We start from the raw sequence: 20,356 nt of genomic DNA, 5'->3' as shown, positions 1-20,356 counted from the left end.
GGGCTGCCCCGAGCCCGTTCTGCTGCGCGTCGCCGACAGAGCTGCCCAGTTCGCGGGGGACGACTTTGCCCACGCCGCTACCGAGCGGGGCGGCGGCGCCCTGGGGGTGCAGCTCACTTGCGACGTCAAGCCAGGTGCGGTGCGGCATGAGGGGCCCGGGGGCGGGAAGGCACATCCCACACCCCACACCATCACCCCCTTGCCGTGGCACGTAGGGTTCCTGCAGCCCGCAGAAGGCTCTTCGTGGTCACGGAGAGCCGCAGGGTGCTGGGTCTCCTCGAGCGGGGCGGGTGTCTGCTGGGCCAAGGGGCTTCAGCACGTCCGGGAGCCCGGACACAGGGTTGCCTGAGCGACTGCACCAGACCTTGTTTTGGGAGAGTTAGGAAGAAAATCTGACAGTGGTCTTCACACCACGTGAGAGAATTGCTGCCGTGGCTCCTCTCTCTGCTCCCCTTCATCTCCCCTCCATAAACACGTGCACCTAGGAGACCTAGAGCTGATGAAACGTGGCAGAATCTTTTTTAGTGCTGTTTTTAAGCACTAAGTCTCTTCACAGTCTGGTATTTCTGGTGTTCTTAATTTTTAGCAACATCGTAAAAGGCTTCCGTGGGGTGGGTGCATGTTGCACACCCAGACTGGTGCCGTTGGGAAGAAACTTGCTATTGTTGCCAAACTGTCTTGTTGTAATAGCGAGGGGGGGAAAAGTTGTAAAGCATGTCTTACAGTACATCATTCAAAACACTTGCCTGTCCATTGACAAGCACAGCTCTGGTGAATTCAGTATCCTTGTAGGAAGCCAGGTATGTCTATGCTTACACTCAGGTCAGCAGAAGGTGTATCTAAGTGTCAGGGATTTGTGGATTTACCGACATGAAGAGCACAAACAGGTCTTTAATAACCACAAAACAGTTTGGATTCTGGCTTAATGCCTTGTCTGAAAGATATAAAATATATTAGGAAGGGTGATTTTTTTCCCATTGATGTTAAAAGCTAATGAAAAGCATGAAGAAGGTAATTTAAGCATTGTCACATCTGCGTGGCAAATATGAGCACTGTTGCTGCTTCAGACTCCAGAGCACATGCCAAGCCTACAAGTTGCCAAGGTCTACTTAGTGAAGAGACATCTCCTCCAAAGGAGACTGCTGCACTTGGTGATTCCAGACCCGGACTGACATTTAAGCCTCCCTGTGCCTAATGCAGTGACACTGTCTGCCTTCATCTTGCCTGAAACTGTCCCCAGATGTCTTACAGAACTTCTGTATGCTCCATGACCAAAGGTGGACAGAAAACAAGTCAGTATGATTAACCTCCATTTCCTCTGCTTGTGTGCATACTCTTCTTCATACTGTCACCATAAATGCCATCTGTTTTGCTGAAGAACCCAGAATATTTTCATTTTCTTTGTCCATACCAAAATCCTTCTCTGTGTTTTACAAGCTTTGGCAAATAGTAAGAGCATTCTGCTTGTACAGAAAAGAGTAATACTTTTGGATGGTGCTGGAAACAGACATGCTGTATCTCCATTCAAGTCTTACAAAGAGCATCCAGCTCAGCGTGACCTCTTTCTTCAAACATCATCTTATTCTTTGTCTGTCTTGGATCAATCTGTGCTGCCCAGTCTCCAATACCATCAGCAGTTACAACTAACATGGTGAGTTACATGCACCTGCATCTCCTGGGCCTTAGGTTTAGGTCTTCTGTCCCCTCTGATGTGGGTCAGAGGAATTAAAGCTGAAGGGTTGGAGGGTGAAGATGTTGAGGAGTTTGGAAGCACAACTCAGGAGTTCGCTCTTTCAATTTTATACTCTTTGCAGGCCTTATGCTGGGTGAAGTCTTGGAGGAACAGAAGTGTAATTAGAAGTTTCGCTTAACAAAATTCTTGAATGCGTCAAGAATGGATTATGGGCAGTGGTGATCATGGATTTGTGCGTTCACCTTCCTGTGGCAGAGAGAAGTGTTCTATATATTGGAGAGAAAGCAGCGTACCGCACTGCCCACTAAACCATGGGATCTCATGGAAGGCACTGTCGGCATGAAGGCACACAGTGAGCAAATCTGTGATAACACACAAGCTTCTATGTGAGTTTTCAGATGAGGACCATCCTCAGAAGTTCTCCTGTCTCACTGCTATTGCCTTGTGCCCACTGCTGCAGTTGGTGTGAATGAGTTGCTGTAGACATGCTCTGCCCAGACTGGACAAAGGACATATGTACATGTTTTGCCCATCCCAAAGACAGGACTCGACACAGACCTTCATAAGGCAGCTTTCCCTCCTAGGAGTGGAAGAACAGCATACTGAATTCATCAACATCTAGCAGAAATTCCATGTATTTGGCAACAGGAACAAAAAAATAAGGCTTGTTGACTGTCTTTGGTTTCCTTCAAGTCAATGTATAGGCAAGCATCCAGCATTCTGCTCTGCTTGCATCTTCTAATATTCTCTGTGTTTCCCTGAGATCTTCTTTTGAGCACAGGTCAGTGGGTGTCCTGCAGTAGTGCAGAGAATATGTTGTCCAATCCCCATTGGCAGCTGGAGTCATAAGTCTTGCAAATGAGCATGGTTTGTATAGTAATTCCAGCATGGCTTTTCTACTAAAACAAACAGAAAAAAAAAAAAGTGATAACCAGATCTCTTAATTTGGGGAAATGTATTTACAGTTGTCTGGGGAGAGCTGCAACTCAAACAGAGGTAATGTCCGTGACAAGGGGAAATGGCTTCCAACTGAAAGGTAGTGATGCCATGAAGATTTTTGCCTTTTCTTTTATACCGCTGTTATACCTTTTTACAACTTCTGTATTCCTAGTGCTTTTTGCCTACATTCTTGGACTTGTTTGTCAAGCTAAGAGACTAAACATTTTAGAAGCTTCGTAGCTAGGGATCAGTGTGCCCCAGACCCCAAGGTCCTCTCCAGAACACATTCTGTAAACCAAGATAGAACCATCCAGGGGAAGGCTCCTTGGGGAGGGGGGGCTCACTTGAGCCTCTCATTGGGGAATCTTTGATGGATATGCTAATTAGTAAAACCTATAACGTTATACCCAATGTTGGGGAGGGGACAGAGACACAGAGACACAGAGACACAGAGACTCAGAGACTCAGAGACTCAGAGATAGACTTGGCAGGGTGCATCTCGATGCATATGACCTGGATGTGTACACCTAAGGATCCTTAAAATAAATACCAAGGTAAAATCTCTTTTCCCCTTCTAACCGTGTATGACTCTTGATTTTAAGACCAGGCAAAGGCATCAGTTGGAGTTGGTAAGATATTAGGTAGCAATTCCTTACTGCGAGGGTGGTGAGGCACCAAACAGGTTGTGCAGAGAAACTGTGGATGCCCCACTCCTGGACTTCCAGGAGGAAGTTCAAGGACAGGTTGGATGGGTCTCTGAGCAACCTGGTCTAGTGCAGGGTGTCCCTGCCCATGGCAGGGGGGCTGGAACTGGATGAACTCTAAGGTCCCTTCCAACACAAGCCGTGATTCAATGATTCAAGAGACAAGTCAGTGACTGTTCCTGTCTTTCCCTGTTTTTAGGGGAATATTTCCGTCAAGTTTCCATTTCAGCACATCACTAATACCAGCTGAATGGGATGTTTCTTTGCCATTGACCTCTCCTCAGACTGCAGGGGAGCTGGAATATGCTGCCTAGGTGACCCGAAGGCCATTTTCCTACTTGAATTAATTCACCATGCATAGGTGGAGACCTGGTGGCCCTCCTCAGCCTGTGACTGCCAGCTTAGTGACAGTGCCTGAGTAGATTTGCAGTGATTCTTTAGCAATTAAAATATCCCTGCTCTAGTTAAGCTGCTGGAGAAAACTGTGTTTGGTGAACTGAATAGTCTTGTTCAGCCTATTAAAAAGCCCCATTCGCATGAGGTGCAGCCCTCTTGAACACTTGCTGAAGGCTGTGCCTGATAGCAGCCCTCCAAGGTACAGGCCAATACCAGGGGCTCGAGCTGATTCCCAGCACAGTGTCTATGTTTGCAGGCTCATGTGCATGAGGCAGATGACTGTCACTCTCCACCAGCTGCTTGTACATCTGCGGGGGCTACACAAACATCTGCATCATCTTTTCAGCCAGTATCACCAGCACCACACCTACTCTTTGGAAGACTCCTGCCAACTGCAGCTGAACCACCACTTCTCTTGGCCAAGTGAAGGTGCTGGAGTGCAGAGTCGTAGTCCCATTTCAAATCAGATGAGCCCATTGACCCCACTATTTCTCAGCAGCACTGGGAGTGCACCTTACTTCGGATGGAAAACTGGCATCCCAAAAGAAGGAATGCACAGGAGCTGGGTTTTGTTGTCTTATCCTGGTCTTTGTTTTCTCGAATCCAGTATACTGCAAACTACTTTACTATTTAATACTGAAAAATAAAAATTAATGTGTGCCTTATGCTGTGAGTAAGAATAACCAAACAGCAAAATATTTTGGGAACCATAAACAGCAACTGGATATGGTCTCTTTTCGTTGTGTCATCCTTCATGCTCTGTGCTTATAAGAATAAAAATCAGTGCTGCATAAGAACAGATGAGTAATTGTATGGATTCAGGAGTCTCTCTGGCAGTGTCCAGCAGCAGGTACTGTAGAAAGTATAGCATGATATTTTCTTAGATCATTTTCCCAGCTCCCACAGTTTGTTGCTTAGATTTCCTGAATCTGATTGATGTCTGTAGATCTTTTAGCCCCAAATTGATTTTATTTTTAAAGTTTTAGTGTGTATGGAACTGCTGCCTTCATTTAATGTCCCTTAATTCTTGTATTGGAAGAAAGACTGAAGAGTCTTTCCGTATTTACTTGCTTTAGGATACCTGTAATATAGCACAGTTGTTTGGTTTCTTTTTTTTTCCTGATCCTGAAAAGTCTTACCTACTTTCTCATGTTGCAGCAGTATCATATGTTAGATTTTCCTTGCTGCCCTTTTTGTGAACTTTTGAGTTCCTCTGTACTTCTTTTTGAGATGGGGAACCAGGACTGCATGCTGTATTCAGATGCTCTATTGATTAATATAATGTCATAATGATATATTATCTTCTGTTATACATTCTTCTTCTAAAATTCTAGCATTTTATTGCCTTTTTGACCTCTGTTGGGTGCTGAACTGATGATTACATGGCTCTGTAGCCCAACATCTATATCTAGATATATTACTCAAGGTTATTTCCAAGGGGTAATAGTAATCTACAAGTATGACATTTGATCTAAAACAACTTGGATTTCTTTTTCAGTGGGAACCTCATTTCACTGTTATCCCCTTTGAACTTCTTTTTGTCATTTTATTGCTGCTGCTCAGTATCATAGATTCCTTTTGCAGCTCTTTGCAACTGACCCTTACTTTTACTACCCTTAACAGCTTGGTATTCGCAGCAGGTTTTATCACCTCATTTTATCACTTCTACAGTGCAAATTGGCCATTTACTCTTTACTGTGTTTGAACATGTACATAGGAAGGATTAATCTGTTATTGATGTGATGATTAATTTATGCCCTGAAGCAGGGGCAGATGATGATTTCATAAGTTGCTTATGAATTGGAAGACCTTCTGGTCCCATGAAGGGGCTTCAAAGGTAGTAAAGGAACTGACCTTACAATGATGACTTGAATTTAGTGAGACTTTTCATTAACTTACTAAAATTGGAATGCTTTTGAAGAGATAATACAAGCTTGGACAATAATTCATCATTTGTATTTCAGGAGAAAATGAAGTTCCATCTGAAGATGCCCTAATACTACAACTGCACCTTGCAAAAGGGCACGAGAAATTCACTGAAATGCTAAAAAGCCAACAGCAGATAATTGTTGATTTGCAGCAAAAACTTGCTGAACAGCAGCATGTATTGGTTAGCCAGCAACAGGAGATTCTTGAACAGCAAAGGAAAATGTATGAGCAAATGGATCTGATCAAAGTCCAGTATGGCATGCTTTTTGATACAGTGAAACAAATGTCATTTCAGAGTTTGCAAGAAGATATTCAAAATTATTTTGAAAGTCATCTTCATGGACTTCAGAACCAGGTCAGAAATCACCTCCAGAAGTCATACTCTGTGCATAAAGTAGAAGTGGATGCAAAAGTGATTAATGCTGGGGAGTCTTTGCTGGACTGTGGCCTTTGTGAAAGTGATGAATTTTGCAATTTCCAAAAGACACCTTCACAATGTGAAAAATGCACATTGTGTCCTGCTGGTTTTTTCCAAATGGCCGAGTGTTCTGCAAACTCTGATCGGATTTGCCAGGTGAAACATAATTCTGTATCTTTCAGTTATTGCTTATGAAGCGTTGTGTTGGACATATTGGGATAACATTCTGGAAATAACTGCCTGGAGAGCTAGAGAAATCCAGTTTGGAGCATGTGTTTTACTGAATGGGTCTATGGCACTTCAAAGCCTGCCAGAAGGTTTTTTGTGGGTTTCTCTTTAGCATTTAGTGTCCTAAATGAGGCACTAGTTTGTGCCTGGTTGGTGTGATACTTTCCCAAACCTGACAGCTGGCAGGACTTAGATTCTTTTCATCATGGTAGGAAAAGACATCCTAAAACATTCAGACTAATGCATGCTAAATTTGTTTATTTAATCCTGTTACACTCTTACAGGAGCTTCTAGACATATCTGAAAAGCACAGGAAAGCTTTACTAAGCATAAGTCAGACATTTATTTATAAGTTTGGAAACAAAAGTTGTCAGTTAAAACAAATGTAAGAACTAGTTCCTGCTTAAACATAACATACAAATACACATATATGGAACATGTATACTTTTATTGTTAAGTACATTTTATTATAAAATACATTTTATTATACAACACAAAACCAGCACGCAAGCAAAATAAGATGTTTCTTTGTTTGCTTTCTGTCATTTAGAAATCCTAGGAAAGATATACGGGCAACTTGTTTTTTAAAGCAGTGTCTTGTTTGCTAAGTGTTGCCCCCCATTCTTAGCTTAACATGAGCCTGACCAGCTGGACCAGATACTGAGAACCTGAATGTCTGTCTAGTTCCCTTTCTGCTAGCCTCAGTTTTCTTCAGTGCTAGCATTTAAATGCAAATGTAGGCTGTTTTTCTTTCCCCATCTTCCTGCTGTAGGGTGAAAGGAGGACTCCTTGACAGGGAATATTACTTTCTAATTTACTTTTCATGTGTGTTTTGGTTATCAGCTTCCTCCCAGACTAAATGTCCTTGAAAGCCATTCTAAAACTGTCTCGATTTTTGCAATGTCCTTAAGATCAGTTGATTGATGCACCACTCTTGGGGATGTGCATCATAGCAAGTGTTACTTGTGCAACCCCTCCATTCAGTTCATCTGCACACTGCTTGCTTTCTGTGGGCACCACACAGTGTTTTTAGATACCTGGTTAAAACAGGTAACAAATCCAAATCGAAATCGTCCTGCTCTAACATGCCTATGGGATCAACCCCTTCTCCATCCCTGCATACACCTATTACGGACAGATGGATGTCACAGAACCTGAAATGCCTGTTCCAAATTTAAGTGATCGTGTTTAAGTGTTTCAATATGATTCTTGTGATTTACAGGACAGAGATGAGTGCACTGAATCTCCAAGCATTTGTGGTGAAAGGATAAAATGCCTCAATACTCCAGGTAAGTTATATTCTCTGATAATTAAAGAATGAGGATAATTAGATCTTCAGGAACAGGCCAAATAAATAGATAAGGACTCAGGCTTGTATGTTAATGAATAGTGACATGCACAGCTTGCTGGAATCAAAGGGTTTGAAAAACACTCTTCTGTAATAGGAGTTTCTGTGGACAATGGGCTATTTAGGACATTAATATCCTCTAGAGGCATTGGACGGTCCCTTTTGCCTTATTTTCTTGGGGATTTATATGCTTTGTTTTTAATTTTCTCTTATGACCAGATTTTCTTCTTGTTTATGCTGGTGCAAGTAGGGCCAAAATCAAAGTTATTATTCCTAATGGAGAAAAATAGTTGTCATTTTCTTTCTGGTGAGCTGGGGTAGGTGTCTGACTTGATCTAATGAAGGCTCTTATAGGACGTCCCTTCATGAATCTTATTCTCCTTTAACAACAATATTGTCAAATGCTGAGGAAAGATCAACAGTTTCCGTCATTTGAGGACACTTGGGGGAGTTTTTCAGACATTTAAGAACAGATCTGCCTGGTGTTTTGCACTGCAGACTTCATTCCATTCCCATGGCAGTCAGACACAAAGGAGCAAAATTAATAGACATACTGAGAAAATTGTATGCAGGTAATAGGTTTCTTTCTACTGATCTAATTTTTGGTCATCCAAAAAACCTTGAAAGGAACTCTGTGGTCAGAGCATTTCACTAGTTGTGACCGGTACTTGAGGTCTCACAGCCAAATAACCCAGGAAGAGCTTCACTGGATTCTATGTTTTTCCTCCTCTAGGCTTCTAACTTGTAAGAAGAGGGTGGCCTCTCTGAGGAGCAAGGGCTGTTTTCAGCTGATTATGAGTGATTTTGTGCCTTTCCTATCCAGTCACTGGTGGAGAAAAAAGTGGGACCCTAGGAAAGGGTTAAAAGAGGGTGTGGGTTTTCTTATATTGTCCTGACTTCCTCTGGACAGGAATTGTGTTGGTTTGGATGGTGTTACTACAAACACCACAGGAAAATGGAAATGACTAGAGGAAAAGAGCACTTAGTGTCGCCTTATGTGGTAAATGCTGCACATGAGATACCGTCAGTCTTACAAAAGAAGAGGGAAGACACTTTTAGAGAGTCTTAGAGGTGGACAGTTGGAGGTAAGACAGTTTAGAGCACAAAATTAGACTCAGAGCATTGGAAAGGTGTAAGGCTTTGTCTCTTTACTGAGACATTGGGTTTGCTGGAGTTGGTGTTTTGTTGAATGGAAACCCACAAGGCCTCAACCCTAGGAAAGGAGAGCCACCAATGTGGGAGTAACTTGGTGTTGCTCTAGTCTGTGGCTTGGAAGAGGGAGGACTGTTATGAATTTATTCAGTGGGTTCCAAAAACGGGTCTGTACAACTGCTGGAGGAACATAAGGCAAAATACTGCCAAGAAACAGATGGGTACTGATGGTGCGTCAGACCACAGAAAAGCAGTAGCAATGTATTTGGAAGGAAAGGAATCTTCTCTTTCTTCCTCTGCTCCCAGTTTTAATGATGGTGTGTAAGCAAGTTACTACCCATCACTGTTGCTTTTTCTCTGGCCCTAAAAATATGAGTCAGACACAATAAGGGTGATAAAAGGGTAAGAATCCTTTATATGAGGATTCTCAGGTGCACAAATTCATCTGGTAGGGAAAGCCAAAGATGCACACCCTGCATGACGCGTGCACAATTTTTATACATTCTTCAAATTAGCATATCTGACAAGAATCCCCCAATTAGAAACTCGCCTGGTGGAGTAATTCCCCCGGTTCTAGTACTTTCTAGACTCTCTCCCCTCAGGATGAGTTCCAGGCCCTCTTTACAAAAGCATGTCTTAGAAAGCAGGTTTCAGCCTTGGTTTCTAAGGAGAACCAAGATAGCATAGGGATCCTGGAATTTGTTTTGTCTTTCAGCCTAGGAAAATGTTGAAACTAAGCTACAATATGAAGCTACAAAGCTACAAGTATATGTGTGAAGGATACAGAGAATATATAAAAGAAAAAGGGTAAAAAAACCCCAAAATGGCATCATTACCTGGACAGGAATTGATGTCCTGTCAATGTTATTCCCATCTGTCGTGGAAGAGAGTATTTTATTTCCTTTTATTTTTTGTTAGAGACGACTGCTACTTTCAGCCTGGCTGTTCATGGTAGCTCATTATCTTATACTAGTACTATTAACGTGTCAAAAGAAAGGCTGAAACTGAATGTCTGTTTTGGGTAATGAAGGGAAGAAGGGGATGTGATGTGACATATGAGTTCCAGATGTTGAATGTGGTTTCTTAAGCTGCACGCAAAGGTTGTTGCATCTGTAGCAACTCATGTTCAATGTACAGTGTGAGGGGAGACAGAGCAAATAACAGTAAAGAATCATGTAACTAGGAGCCTCTCTTTCTTCACCCTTCCACTTTCCTCTGCATCATACCTTCTTCCCTTGCTGCTTTTTCTCATTTTTATGTGGCACGAGAGTTGTTAGGTTATTTGATTGAAGGCTAGTAATTAAGATTCAATAGCAGTTAGGAGTATGTAATCAGTGAAAATAGAGTTTGGTGCATGATTTCCTTCTTATGTAACCAGGGGAGAGTGGTCAGATTGTTTATCCAACAAATAGAATCAACCAAAGGCACTCTCCCTGGAATGCTATGCAAAATAAAGAGGACCTACTGTAGAACTTACTGTGGGATGCAGGGGGAAGAGGAATAAAAACCTGGACAGATAGCCCTGATTTGTAATAAACCATATTGATATATGATGATCCAAATTTGACATAGAGTATTTAAAAAGAGAGGGATTCCCGTACTTAATCTGCCCAAATGTAACCTTTGCATTAAGCAGCTATGAGTAGTAGCAGCAGAAAAATCGATGCATGGTTTACTCTAATTGTCTTGCAACTACCTGGCTTCCATGGGCTTCCAAGGGCTGGGAAATGGCAGAAAGACTGCATTTCACAAATCCAGGTTGAGTACAGCTGGACTACTCACTGTGAAACCAGGTGCAACAATGCTCAGAGCAAGGAGCCAGGAAGAGGTGGCAGAGTGGTAAAGTGGTAAAGAGCAGTAAGAAGCCAGCATGCTGCTGTGCTGGTTTTCTGATGTTTGGCTATCATTTGCTGCTTGACCTCTTCTGTGCAAAGAGAAGGGTGCTGCTCTTGCAACTGCGGCCACAGCAAAAAGCAGCCTGTGTGCTGCTTTGAAGTCACCTATTTGAAGTATGCACAGAGGGAACACCTGCTGCAGATCTACCCAGTAAAAGGCTAGACAGCAAATTAGTGCATATAGCCATCACAAGTATTTGTGAAACATGGTATTTGTAAATACTCAAATATACACTAAAATATTTTGAAGCAAAAAATAGCATGAAAAGTGTTCCTAGGCACTACTGAAAATCTTCTCTGCCATGTGAACCAGCTGTATGTGTGTACTTAGTATCAGTTTGTCCAGTATTTCTCAATGATGTGAGAAGTAGAAGTGGTTGAAAAGTGTCATGTGAGCAAATGTATCATGGTTAAAACTGATTTCAAAGGGAAAGATTGTGGACTTTTTAATGTACTACCTCTAGAGCGTGTTTAGTTGAAAAAATTGGCTTTTGTTGCTCATAAAAAAATGAGACACTTTTAGAGGAGAGCAAAGTGTTAAGTTTCTTTTGACTTTTTTGCAGATGGAAAAAATCTTACTGTTCTTCAGTGAACTCCTTTGATGAAATGGTACTTAGTCTTATAAAGAATATTCTCACATGATAAATTGTACAGTCCTACATATCGGTGTTAGTGGAGAATCATCACTTAAGTGAATGAAGTGTAAATAAACAAAGTGATACGAGGGTGAATATATGCAGCCTGTATAAATTAACGCCGTGTCTGGTGTTCTCTGAGTAACGTAGTGTCAGAAGTGAATTCTAGCCAACATTCTGACCTCCCCTGTGGGCCAGGTGCGTGTGCACTGCTCTGTCTTGCAGTTTGCAGCAAGTGCAGTGAGCTTTTCTGTCTACATCAGCAGTTGGCATAGCCAGCCCCACCCTGGGCTAGCAGTGGAGAAATACAGCTTGTTGGGATCCATGCAAATGCTTGTAGTCCCAGTCTTAGAGCAAATCCCAGCCCAGGTACAGGAAGTTTCCACCTAAAGAATAATGCAAATGTATGACTTAGGATCTAGATACTAAAGGATATTTAAGAAGATCTATTAGAAAGATGATTATTGAGTTTTGATCATGGTGGTAAAAAAGCATAAATGCATTAGTGATTAAGTCTTGAGGCACAAACTGCAGGTGATTATTCTTTAGGATGGCTGAGATCTTGTGTGTTGATTTACATCATGAAATCTCCATGCACAAAGGTTTTGGGTTCTGGTTGCTCCAGGTGGAAGCACTGGCAGCTGGCGGTGCTCTTGGAAAATTGCCATAGAAAATTACGGGCTGTTTCTAAAGCCTGTTTTTTTGGTGTGCATTCTTTGATCCACTGAGGTCACGGTGTACCATTTAACAGCACAAAAATGCTTTATGTCAAACAAAGTAATTTCAAACGCCACATGTATATTCTCCTCACTGTTTGCATCAGTGGTTTACTTTAGCTTGGTCACAGCCACTGGTGTCCTGTGTCTTAGGGCAGTGGTTTTCCACTTTTTCAGTGAGTGGGCTGCTGCATAATGATTTTAAGCCTCTGTTTACCGTTTTGGTTTTCCTATTTGTCTCTTGCAGGTTTTTTAAAAACTGTATATGGAGTGAATGCAAGGGCTCCTTGTCCCTTGGGTTGCAAATCTCTGCTTTAGCAATCACTGTGACAGCAGGGCTACCCTGTAGCATGGCTGGGCAGGCCATGTGTAGGGGGACTCTCCATTAGTTGAAGGGAGCTGCTCAGTGTACCAGTCACCATGCCTTTTACCTCACAGAAGGAAGAGAGTGTCTTTGGAGCAGTATCACTGTATCTGGTACATTACAGGTTTTGGTTAGAATTGCCCCTGTGTAGCTTTTTTTCACTCCAACAGTTGTGCTTGGCTTGGACAAGGTGAGTTATGCTTAATATTTCCTCTGTAAGCTATTAAGGTTCCTTTAATAGCACAAAGTGATCTAACATCAAAACTGTCTTCTGGTTTCTGCCTTGTGATTAGATACATTGTCAAAGATACTTGATATGTGGAGCTGTAGAGTTCTTATTTTGAGTATTTTAAAGGTATAACAATAAAAATAGTCCATTTCCTGTGAACAGGTGGTTTCCGATGCCTTGGAATTGCTGAGAAAGATGCAGCTTTGGGAATGTGTGGAGAGGAGTATTTCTTTAATAAGGAAATGCAGGAATGCCAAGCATGTTTAAAGTGTGAAGATGGAATGGTGGCCATGCCTTGTTCCACTGTCAGTGACACAGTTTGTTCAGCAGCCAGTGAAAACAAGCTCTCAGAGTCTTGGGCTGCAAACATTGTTCTACCCTCTGTCAAGTCTGGCGTCTCTCAGGTCTACTCTGGCTTGAACTTGAAGATAAAGGGAAAGCTTCCCTGTGATATCCTATCCACTGAAGGGAGCAGCCTGGTATTCAGGCAACATGGTCTATTGTGGACTGACCTAAATTTTGCAGTAAAGCATAACTGCAGGAACTTCTTGCAACTTTCCTTAAAGCTTAATGGCAGCGAGGAAGACTATGAACTGAGTGGTGTTCGGATCGAGCAGCCAGAAGGAAAGTATTTCCAGAGCACTAGTTTAAGCAGTGCTGCTGAAGTGGAGCCAAGCCAAACTCTCTCTGTGTATTTGAGGAGCCCTAATCAATTCTGCAATCAAAGCAAAGACTTGAATATTTATGATCTTAATACCCCACTCAGTTTGTTTTGGTTGTCCCACGACACAGGTGCTGTGGCACTCACTGCACAGATGTCAACAGCAATGCATTACCAAACCAACTATCGACCTACCTTTAAAATAATTTCTGTTTCTGACCCTTATATGCTAAGTTTATCTCATGATGGCAGAGCTATAAAGTTCACTGAAACTGGTGTTGTCAAATTCGTGTTTCATCAAGCACTGTATTCCATGGGTCATACATGTGTCCGGGAGGGCTTCTCCTTAGTTTCTTATATCAATAGGAATGGTACCAACAGAGAATTAATGAATGTGTTTAAATCTGGGGTAAATTACAGAGACACATCAATATCTGCTTCTGGGGCCACAAAGGTTGGTGCTGGAGATCTGGTTAGCTTTGAGATACTTTCTCCTGCACAGTGTAATGTTCGGTATTTTGGAGATACTTCTGGAATTAGCATGTTTAGCCTCATCTGGATCCCTTCAGCAGTTTCTAGTGCCATATCAGCCACAGTTTCTGTTACAGGTCTGCCTACTGGAGCTGTGAGAAACAAACTACTGGATTTCACCCAGGTGTCATCCAATGAGAAACAGATACAGCTGGTTTCTTCTGGACAGCTTGCTCAGAAGTATTTTATTTTTACTGAAAAGGGAGTTGCCAGCCTTGCATTTAACTTAAAGCTAATCCATTCATGCAATGTGCTCAAAGTAACTCTCAATCAGTTGACCATGGATCACATGCAACCCACAGCGGTTGCTCAGCAGATTGGAGGTCAGATGCCAGAGGGAAGCACATGGACCAGTGTGTCCCTCCGTGCATCTTTTGAAGTACATAATGGAACACTGATATCAGTTTCTCTTGACTGTGTGCGTGGAAGGATCAATCAGATCACTCATGAACATGGAACCAGTATATCTATTTTATGGATTTCATCTTAATTTCTGCACAGTGAAGTTAGCATGAAATTGGGGTTTAAATTGTATTTGGATTCTACTCTGATTCTATACATATTTGACACTATACTGTGTTGACTTGAGCAGATCATCCCACAAAATGCTCTCAATTTTAGGAATATTTAAATATAATCTTAACTGAATGATCACTATTTAAAGAAAACAAGAGCTTTCGGTGTTCCAAGATTTTAATTTTGTTGTCATCTTCAGGCAGGGGAACATTGAATTCAGATCAAACTCCCTTGTTTTTAATAAAGCAATCTCTTAAGATTGATTATTTCTGGACCACAAAAAATTGCAGCTGAGGGTAAATAGCATTTAGTACTGTAACTGAAAGCAGCACAGCCAAATAATTGAAACCTGCTTTCACTTTTTTCATGCAACAGGCTAATAAAAAGACTAAATGTACTTTGGGGCTATTTTTTTCTACAACTTACAACATGTTGTGCTTTCCATAAATGGAGAGAACATGCCTCAAATAGGTGATAATGTGGCAACACTGGAGTATACATTCTTAATATTGTGGAAAGGGACTGGGTCAAAAATAGAACATTGTTTTTACAACAAAAACAGTGGAACTAATGACTGCTCTAATTTCCTTTGGAAATAATCTGCATTTAAGTAATTTGGGAAGGCTTTTCTCTGTTTTTAGTTTTGCCAGTGAAAAGTTGCAGAATGAGAAGGAAGGAAGTCTATTCTAAGAAGAAAGAGTATATATGCAAAAAGAAACAAGTACTAAAAGAATGTCTTGAAAATTAGACTTCTGAAAATTAAGCAAATTTTTATTCCATTTCTTTTAAACAGCAAAATATTTTTCTGATCAAAAAGCCCATTATTCACGAGTCTATTTATTTTGCTGAACAGGTGCTTACATTAAAAAGGCTTTTCTGTTTTTTGTCAAATCAGTCAGTTAATTCAAGGAACTGGTGTATTCATTGACACTAATTTTTATCTTCTTCCAGCTCTTCCATCAAACTATTCTTTCTTTTTCTAAACTATGTAGACAGCTTCCATTTTCTCCTTTCTCCTCTACAAATGCTTCTTCACTCTCCTTTATCATTTCTTTTGTTAGGAGTAAATGAAGTGCCTTGTCACATCTCTTTCCAGCTTTCTTTCAGCATTCCTATAAAAGGATAGATGTTTGTGTCACATATGTAACTATAGCAGAGGGACATTAACAATGCACTTACAGGCTGCCATAAATTAACGCTACTGAAAAGAAATATTACGCACGATATAACTTTAACATGTCTGCCTGAGTATGTATATCTAAAATATATGTACATTGCTGTGTTTTAATCTGTTTTGGAATTCCTTACACTGTTTTTGCTGTATAATGCCTCCTGTAATTTTCTGTAATAGAATGAACCCAAGTGCAAGACTTCTATCTGGTCACTGTTTCAGCTTGTGACATTATAACTGTGTCCTTAACACCTGAAGTTATCTTTCCATCATCTTTTTTTTCTTCAAGAATATGCTCAAGGATTCAAGCTTTTGACAAACTGCTCCAAATAGAGAACACTAGTTTTTCTTTCAGCTTGCTTTCAGCTGCAAAGTCTAAGCAGCCTGTCACAGGACACCTCACTGGGCATTGTGTTGCAGTCAGAATAAGTACACAAACCAGTAATCCTGGTGTCCCCAAAGTCTGCCTGTGTGTAACCAGGGTCTCATTCGTTCTTGCAAGGTCGTAAGGAGGGATGAATTAAAACTTATTGAAGGTGTTCAACATTTGCACAGTAGTGTTATCATTACAGAGCACAGTTTGTAGTGGTAGAGAAGGACTTCGGGAGTGAAAAGCATGTGTATCTGTTGTGTACAGAAGAGCTGTGTTACCTGGGAGCAGAGCAGTTTTTCTGGGTACTTGACTCTTGGAGTCTACTGAGACTGAACAAAGATGAAATGGCACAGGAGTTAAAGTTCTTCTGACATATCCATTCTGCTTTCTGTAGAAGGGTGCATGTGCTGTAGGAGAAGCTCTGCAGAGAGCACACCTGGGTATTTCTATGCTAAGAGTTGATGGAGAGACAATGTTAGAGAAAACTAGAAATTACAGGCTTATGTTTTTGTTTTCGAAGAAGTTAAGGAAGTCACTTTCTCACAAACAGAACCCCTTATTATCCTTTGCTGGTTTGTGCTGTGCAGTTCTGTTGAAGGTTGTCACTCCCCAGAATGACAGCTTAAGACTCATTCTAGATTTAAACCTCTGTAGCAGAGATTAGAATCTGGTGTTAGAAATAATCTGGTACATCTTCAGCAAAGTGCAAATGTTACTTGAATGTAATAAACATTTGCCTATATATAGCATATAGCAAATCTAATGGCATGATTTGTATGAGCATGCTTCATTTAAGTGAGATTGTGAGATCAGTGGAGTTAAACAGGGAAGAGAATGATGCTCCAATCCTGTATTATGCATGTTGGTGGTACTTGCATTTAAATGCACCAGAATTAAAAGATACAGAAACTACAAGGAAGGTACAAATGAACATTATTATAGCTGAGAGAGGTTCCAGAGTATTAATTCTTCAATGTAGTAAAATGTTTTGGAGGATTCTGTGGGGAGTGCCCAGAATTTCCCTTAAATTCAGAGTAAATTTTTAGCTACACAGTGGCAGAAACACAGTAATTTGCATCCATCTGGTAATGATAATGTATCTAATAATGTTTTACTCATGTCATCTATGATAAGACATTCAGAGAGTGAAAAAAGAGTCTTATCCAATATGTATTTTTAATTACAATTTACAGCAAGATTAGCCTTATTTCAAGCAAGAAAAGGCTGATCATTGTGCCGCTTTTGAATCTCTCCCTTTCAAAAAAAGAAAAGCCTGGATTTGTAGTTCAGGACATTCACTGACCTTGGTTATAGCAACAGGAATTTGGAGTGAGTATGTTGGAATCACTATGGATTTATGATAGCCTAATTAATGGCATAGTATATAGCCTTTGCATCTATGAAAATGACATATATTGCCTCATACCATGCAACATTAAGTGGTGCACTATGATCCTGAATAAGATAAAGTTCAAGAGGAATCGATGCACAATGAATGCTAATTTTATGGCACTTATCCCATTTTCTGTAATAAACTGCATGTTTTATTGAAAGGTATCTTATTAATTATATTTACTAATTTTGAACTTTTTAATTAATTTTTTCCCTATGGTTTCTTTCTATTAATAGTACAATATAATACTGTGAAGTACAGAATTCATTTAAAAACTTTTGCATCTTTTGATATGCATTCATGAATATGGTTAAAACAGCTGGAGACAGGCTCTTCAATCTTTTCTGCCAGAGAGTGTTTCCACAGGAAGGATTCACAAAGTAACAGAGTAAGTATGAGGCTGGTGGAATCTACCTGTGCAGAACAAGTTTCAGTTAATACAGCCAGGAAAGCAGGTGGTTATTTCACTGTGTTATGAAGATAATGAGCAACTTGTTGTTACAGAAAACTTGACCATTACAGGAGGAAAATAATTTAGGTTGTATAATGTTGCTCATACAAAAGGAAAAAAGATTTGGCTTACAAAACCAGCGTTGATTTGTATTGGGAAACATTTTGCAAGTTTAAGGCTTTTACCTGGATATATTTATTACCTATGCAAAATTTTTATGCTTTCAGTGAAGTCAAACTGGGGCAGAATATGTGAAGTCTATTTTAATATTACAGATGTTCCTCTGTTCTGTGGTCTCTGCAGATTGCAGTACACTGTGAAAACTGTACTATTTTCTAGTGGTGCTTTTAATGAAATTTTCTGCTTTGAAATATTACCTTGTTTTAAAAATACTGTTTAGACACTTGCCTTTGTTAATATTATATTGTAATATGTTTTAAGAGAACTTTACTGAGATAAATAAAAGGATACAACTTCATTGTTATTTTTGTTCTGTTCTGAGGAAGACTAATGGGCACTCTTGCGTTTTTTACCACTGGCTCTTCTGGGGTCAGTATTTCACAGATATTACCTGAGTTAGTCACCTGTGCCTGCTGAAGTGGCTCTAAAGAGGAACAGTAACAGTGGACATTTCTAGAGATCTGCCTGCCTTCTGTTCCCATGTTTGAAACAGCAGATCTGAGAAGATAAAAATTGTCATAAGAGCATTATATTTTATCCTGGTCATGGCTAGTGTCCCAGTAACACAGAGAAGAAAGAAATTTGTCCTGCTTCATATTTGTTGCTTCATAGGCTCTCTGTTGTATGTGAAAGCTTTTATTGTGTTGTGTGGGGTCCAGATCAGACTGTTGCAGTAGCACAGCTATGCTTCTGTCAAGGTCTGGCCAAGTTAAAACTCATGTGTTCTCAGTAGAAACTTTACAAGTATCTTAAATTGTACATCTGTTTCTTCTTTTTGGAGATGCTATTGTTTATTGGATGTGGATGAAAGAGAGGTGCTATCAAAAAGGGATTACAGAAATCATTAACATACCCTAAATTACCCAAGGATAAAATTCAGAGGAAGGAGAAAAGAAGTATTTGTGAAATACTGTTGAAAATAGGACCATCATCCTCCAGGCTGGATCAAAACTGCCCCTTCTCTTCTGGCCTTCAGCAGCTGACACTGTTTATGCCCTTTCCCTAACAGCCTGAACCATCCTGATGTTTCTCTGCTCCCCACGATGGCTCTCTCAGAGTCACCTTACGTTTCTCTTCAGGGCTCTGACATTCCCTTGTACAGCATACACCTGTACAGGTCTAGAAGCACACTGTGCCACCAAGCCTGGTGCCCCTTCCTCTGCTTGGAGGGTTTGCCTTACACCAAAGGTATTAACTGTGCTAGTGGCAGTGCCTGTGCTGCTTTTGCTGTGCTGCCTGACGGAAGTAAGTAGTGGGTGGGCCTCAAAATAGCTGAGTTGCCCTTCTGCTGGACTTGAGCATCTCTGTACCTGTCTTTCACTGTCTGGGTCTGGTTGTATAAAAGCCAAATGGCTGTAAAAGAGGGATCCAAGAAACTCGTTTGCATTAAATAATTTAATTGCTATTGCTAAAACAGAGTTTCTTGGCCAGCTGCAGTTTGCACAGCTTTCTTCAGCCCTTCCTTGGAGCTCTGCAGGCACATAGTGACCTGCAGGATTGCATCTTTTGTTCACAAGCTCTTCAAAGGGAAGTGAGCTGCTCTCCAGACACTCTACTGCAATCCAGTTAAATGGCATCTCTTGAAAGCAGCTTTAAAAGGCTGGATGTAATTTCCTCACCAGAAGGGTGTTAATGCCTTTAGCAGAACCTTGAAGCAAAAGTCTGTCATGTTTATACAGATAGATAGATACTTACATATATGTATATATTTATATAATCTCCTTGGTCTTGGTTAAATAGCATTTTCTGTAAAAGAAGAACTGTGGGAAAAGGATTTTTAAAAGTTGCTGCATCTTCTCATGAAATCAATGTCTTCAACTTTTCCCTTTGCCATTTTTTCATTGGAAACATAGAGGAAAGAAAGGGAAATAAAAAAGTGAAATAGGGGGGAAGGGAGATAGAAGGGGGGAAAAGTGGAAAAAGGAAAAAACAATCTCCAGTGTTTAGGTAATTTGATGTATAGGAGTTTAAACTAGTTTTCGTCAGAACTTTCAGAAAGAAATTCTTGGGCTTTCAATCAGTTATATTTAAACATTTGTTCCACTGAAAATTCGATCACATTTGGCTTCATTTCTGTCTCTTCATTAAAGCACTTCCCACCCACCAACTTTTGTAAAATAAAGTAATATTAGAGTATCCTGAATATGCTAAAGTATTTTGCTCAGCTGGAACATTAAGTTGGGTAATTTGGTTAATTAAATGCCATCTTATATTGGGAATTCTCTGGATATATTTGTGGGTTTTGGCATGCAAACCTCAGTTTTCATCATTACCTCTTAACTATGTTTATATTGGGAACTGCTTCTCATTAGATAAATGAGCCTTCTCTGAGCTCCATGTTATCATCACTTGACTGCTAAAGGTATCTTTAATTCTCCTTTGGGTATTTTTCTATTATATTGCAGTCAATAATCTAAACATGTATTAAATGTCT

General features: G+C 40.6%; 1 protein-coding gene across 1 annotated transcript; it reads left to right on the top strand.

The window, feature by feature from the left end:
- Window positions 1-6: 6 nt before the first annotated feature.
- On the top strand, window positions 7-17,108 carry LOC121671826. Its single transcript, XM_042044051.1, has 4 exons — window positions 7-134; window positions 5,697-6,235; window positions 7,530-7,596; window positions 12,809-17,108. The coding sequence occupies exons 2-4, from the start codon at window positions 5,774-5,776 to the stop codon at window positions 14,326-14,328; spliced, it is 2,049 nt and encodes a 682-aa protein (XP_041899985.1). The 5' UTR covers window positions 7-134; window positions 5,697-5,773; the 3' UTR covers window positions 14,329-17,108.
- The last annotated feature ends 3,248 nt before the right edge of the window (window positions 17,109-20,356 follow it).

Source organism: Corvus kubaryi, unplaced genomic scaffold (assembly GCF_017639235.1).
Source record: "Corvus kubaryi isolate FWS band 111438036 unplaced genomic scaffold, C.kubaryi_AGA036_p1.0 37398, whole genome shotgun sequence".
NCBI lineage: Eukaryota > Metazoa > Chordata > Aves > Passeriformes > Corvidae > Corvus > Corvus kubaryi.
The sequence above is the reverse complement of the archived record's forward strand: the minus strand, read 5'-3'. Positions and strand labels throughout refer to the sequence as shown.

Coding starts and splice junctions, on each gene's coding strand:
- LOC121671826 (XM_042044051.1), top strand. CDS start 5,774: ATGCTAAAAAGCCAACAGCAGATAATTGTTGATTTGCAGCAAAAACTT. Junction 6,236..7,529: donor ACTCTGATCGGATTTGCCAG/GTGAAACATAAT, acceptor TGTGATTTACAG/GACAGAGATGAGTGCACTGA. Junction 7,597..12,808: donor AAAATGCCTCAATACTCCAG/GTAAGTTATATT, acceptor TCCTGTGAACAG/GTGGTTTCCGATGCCTTGGA.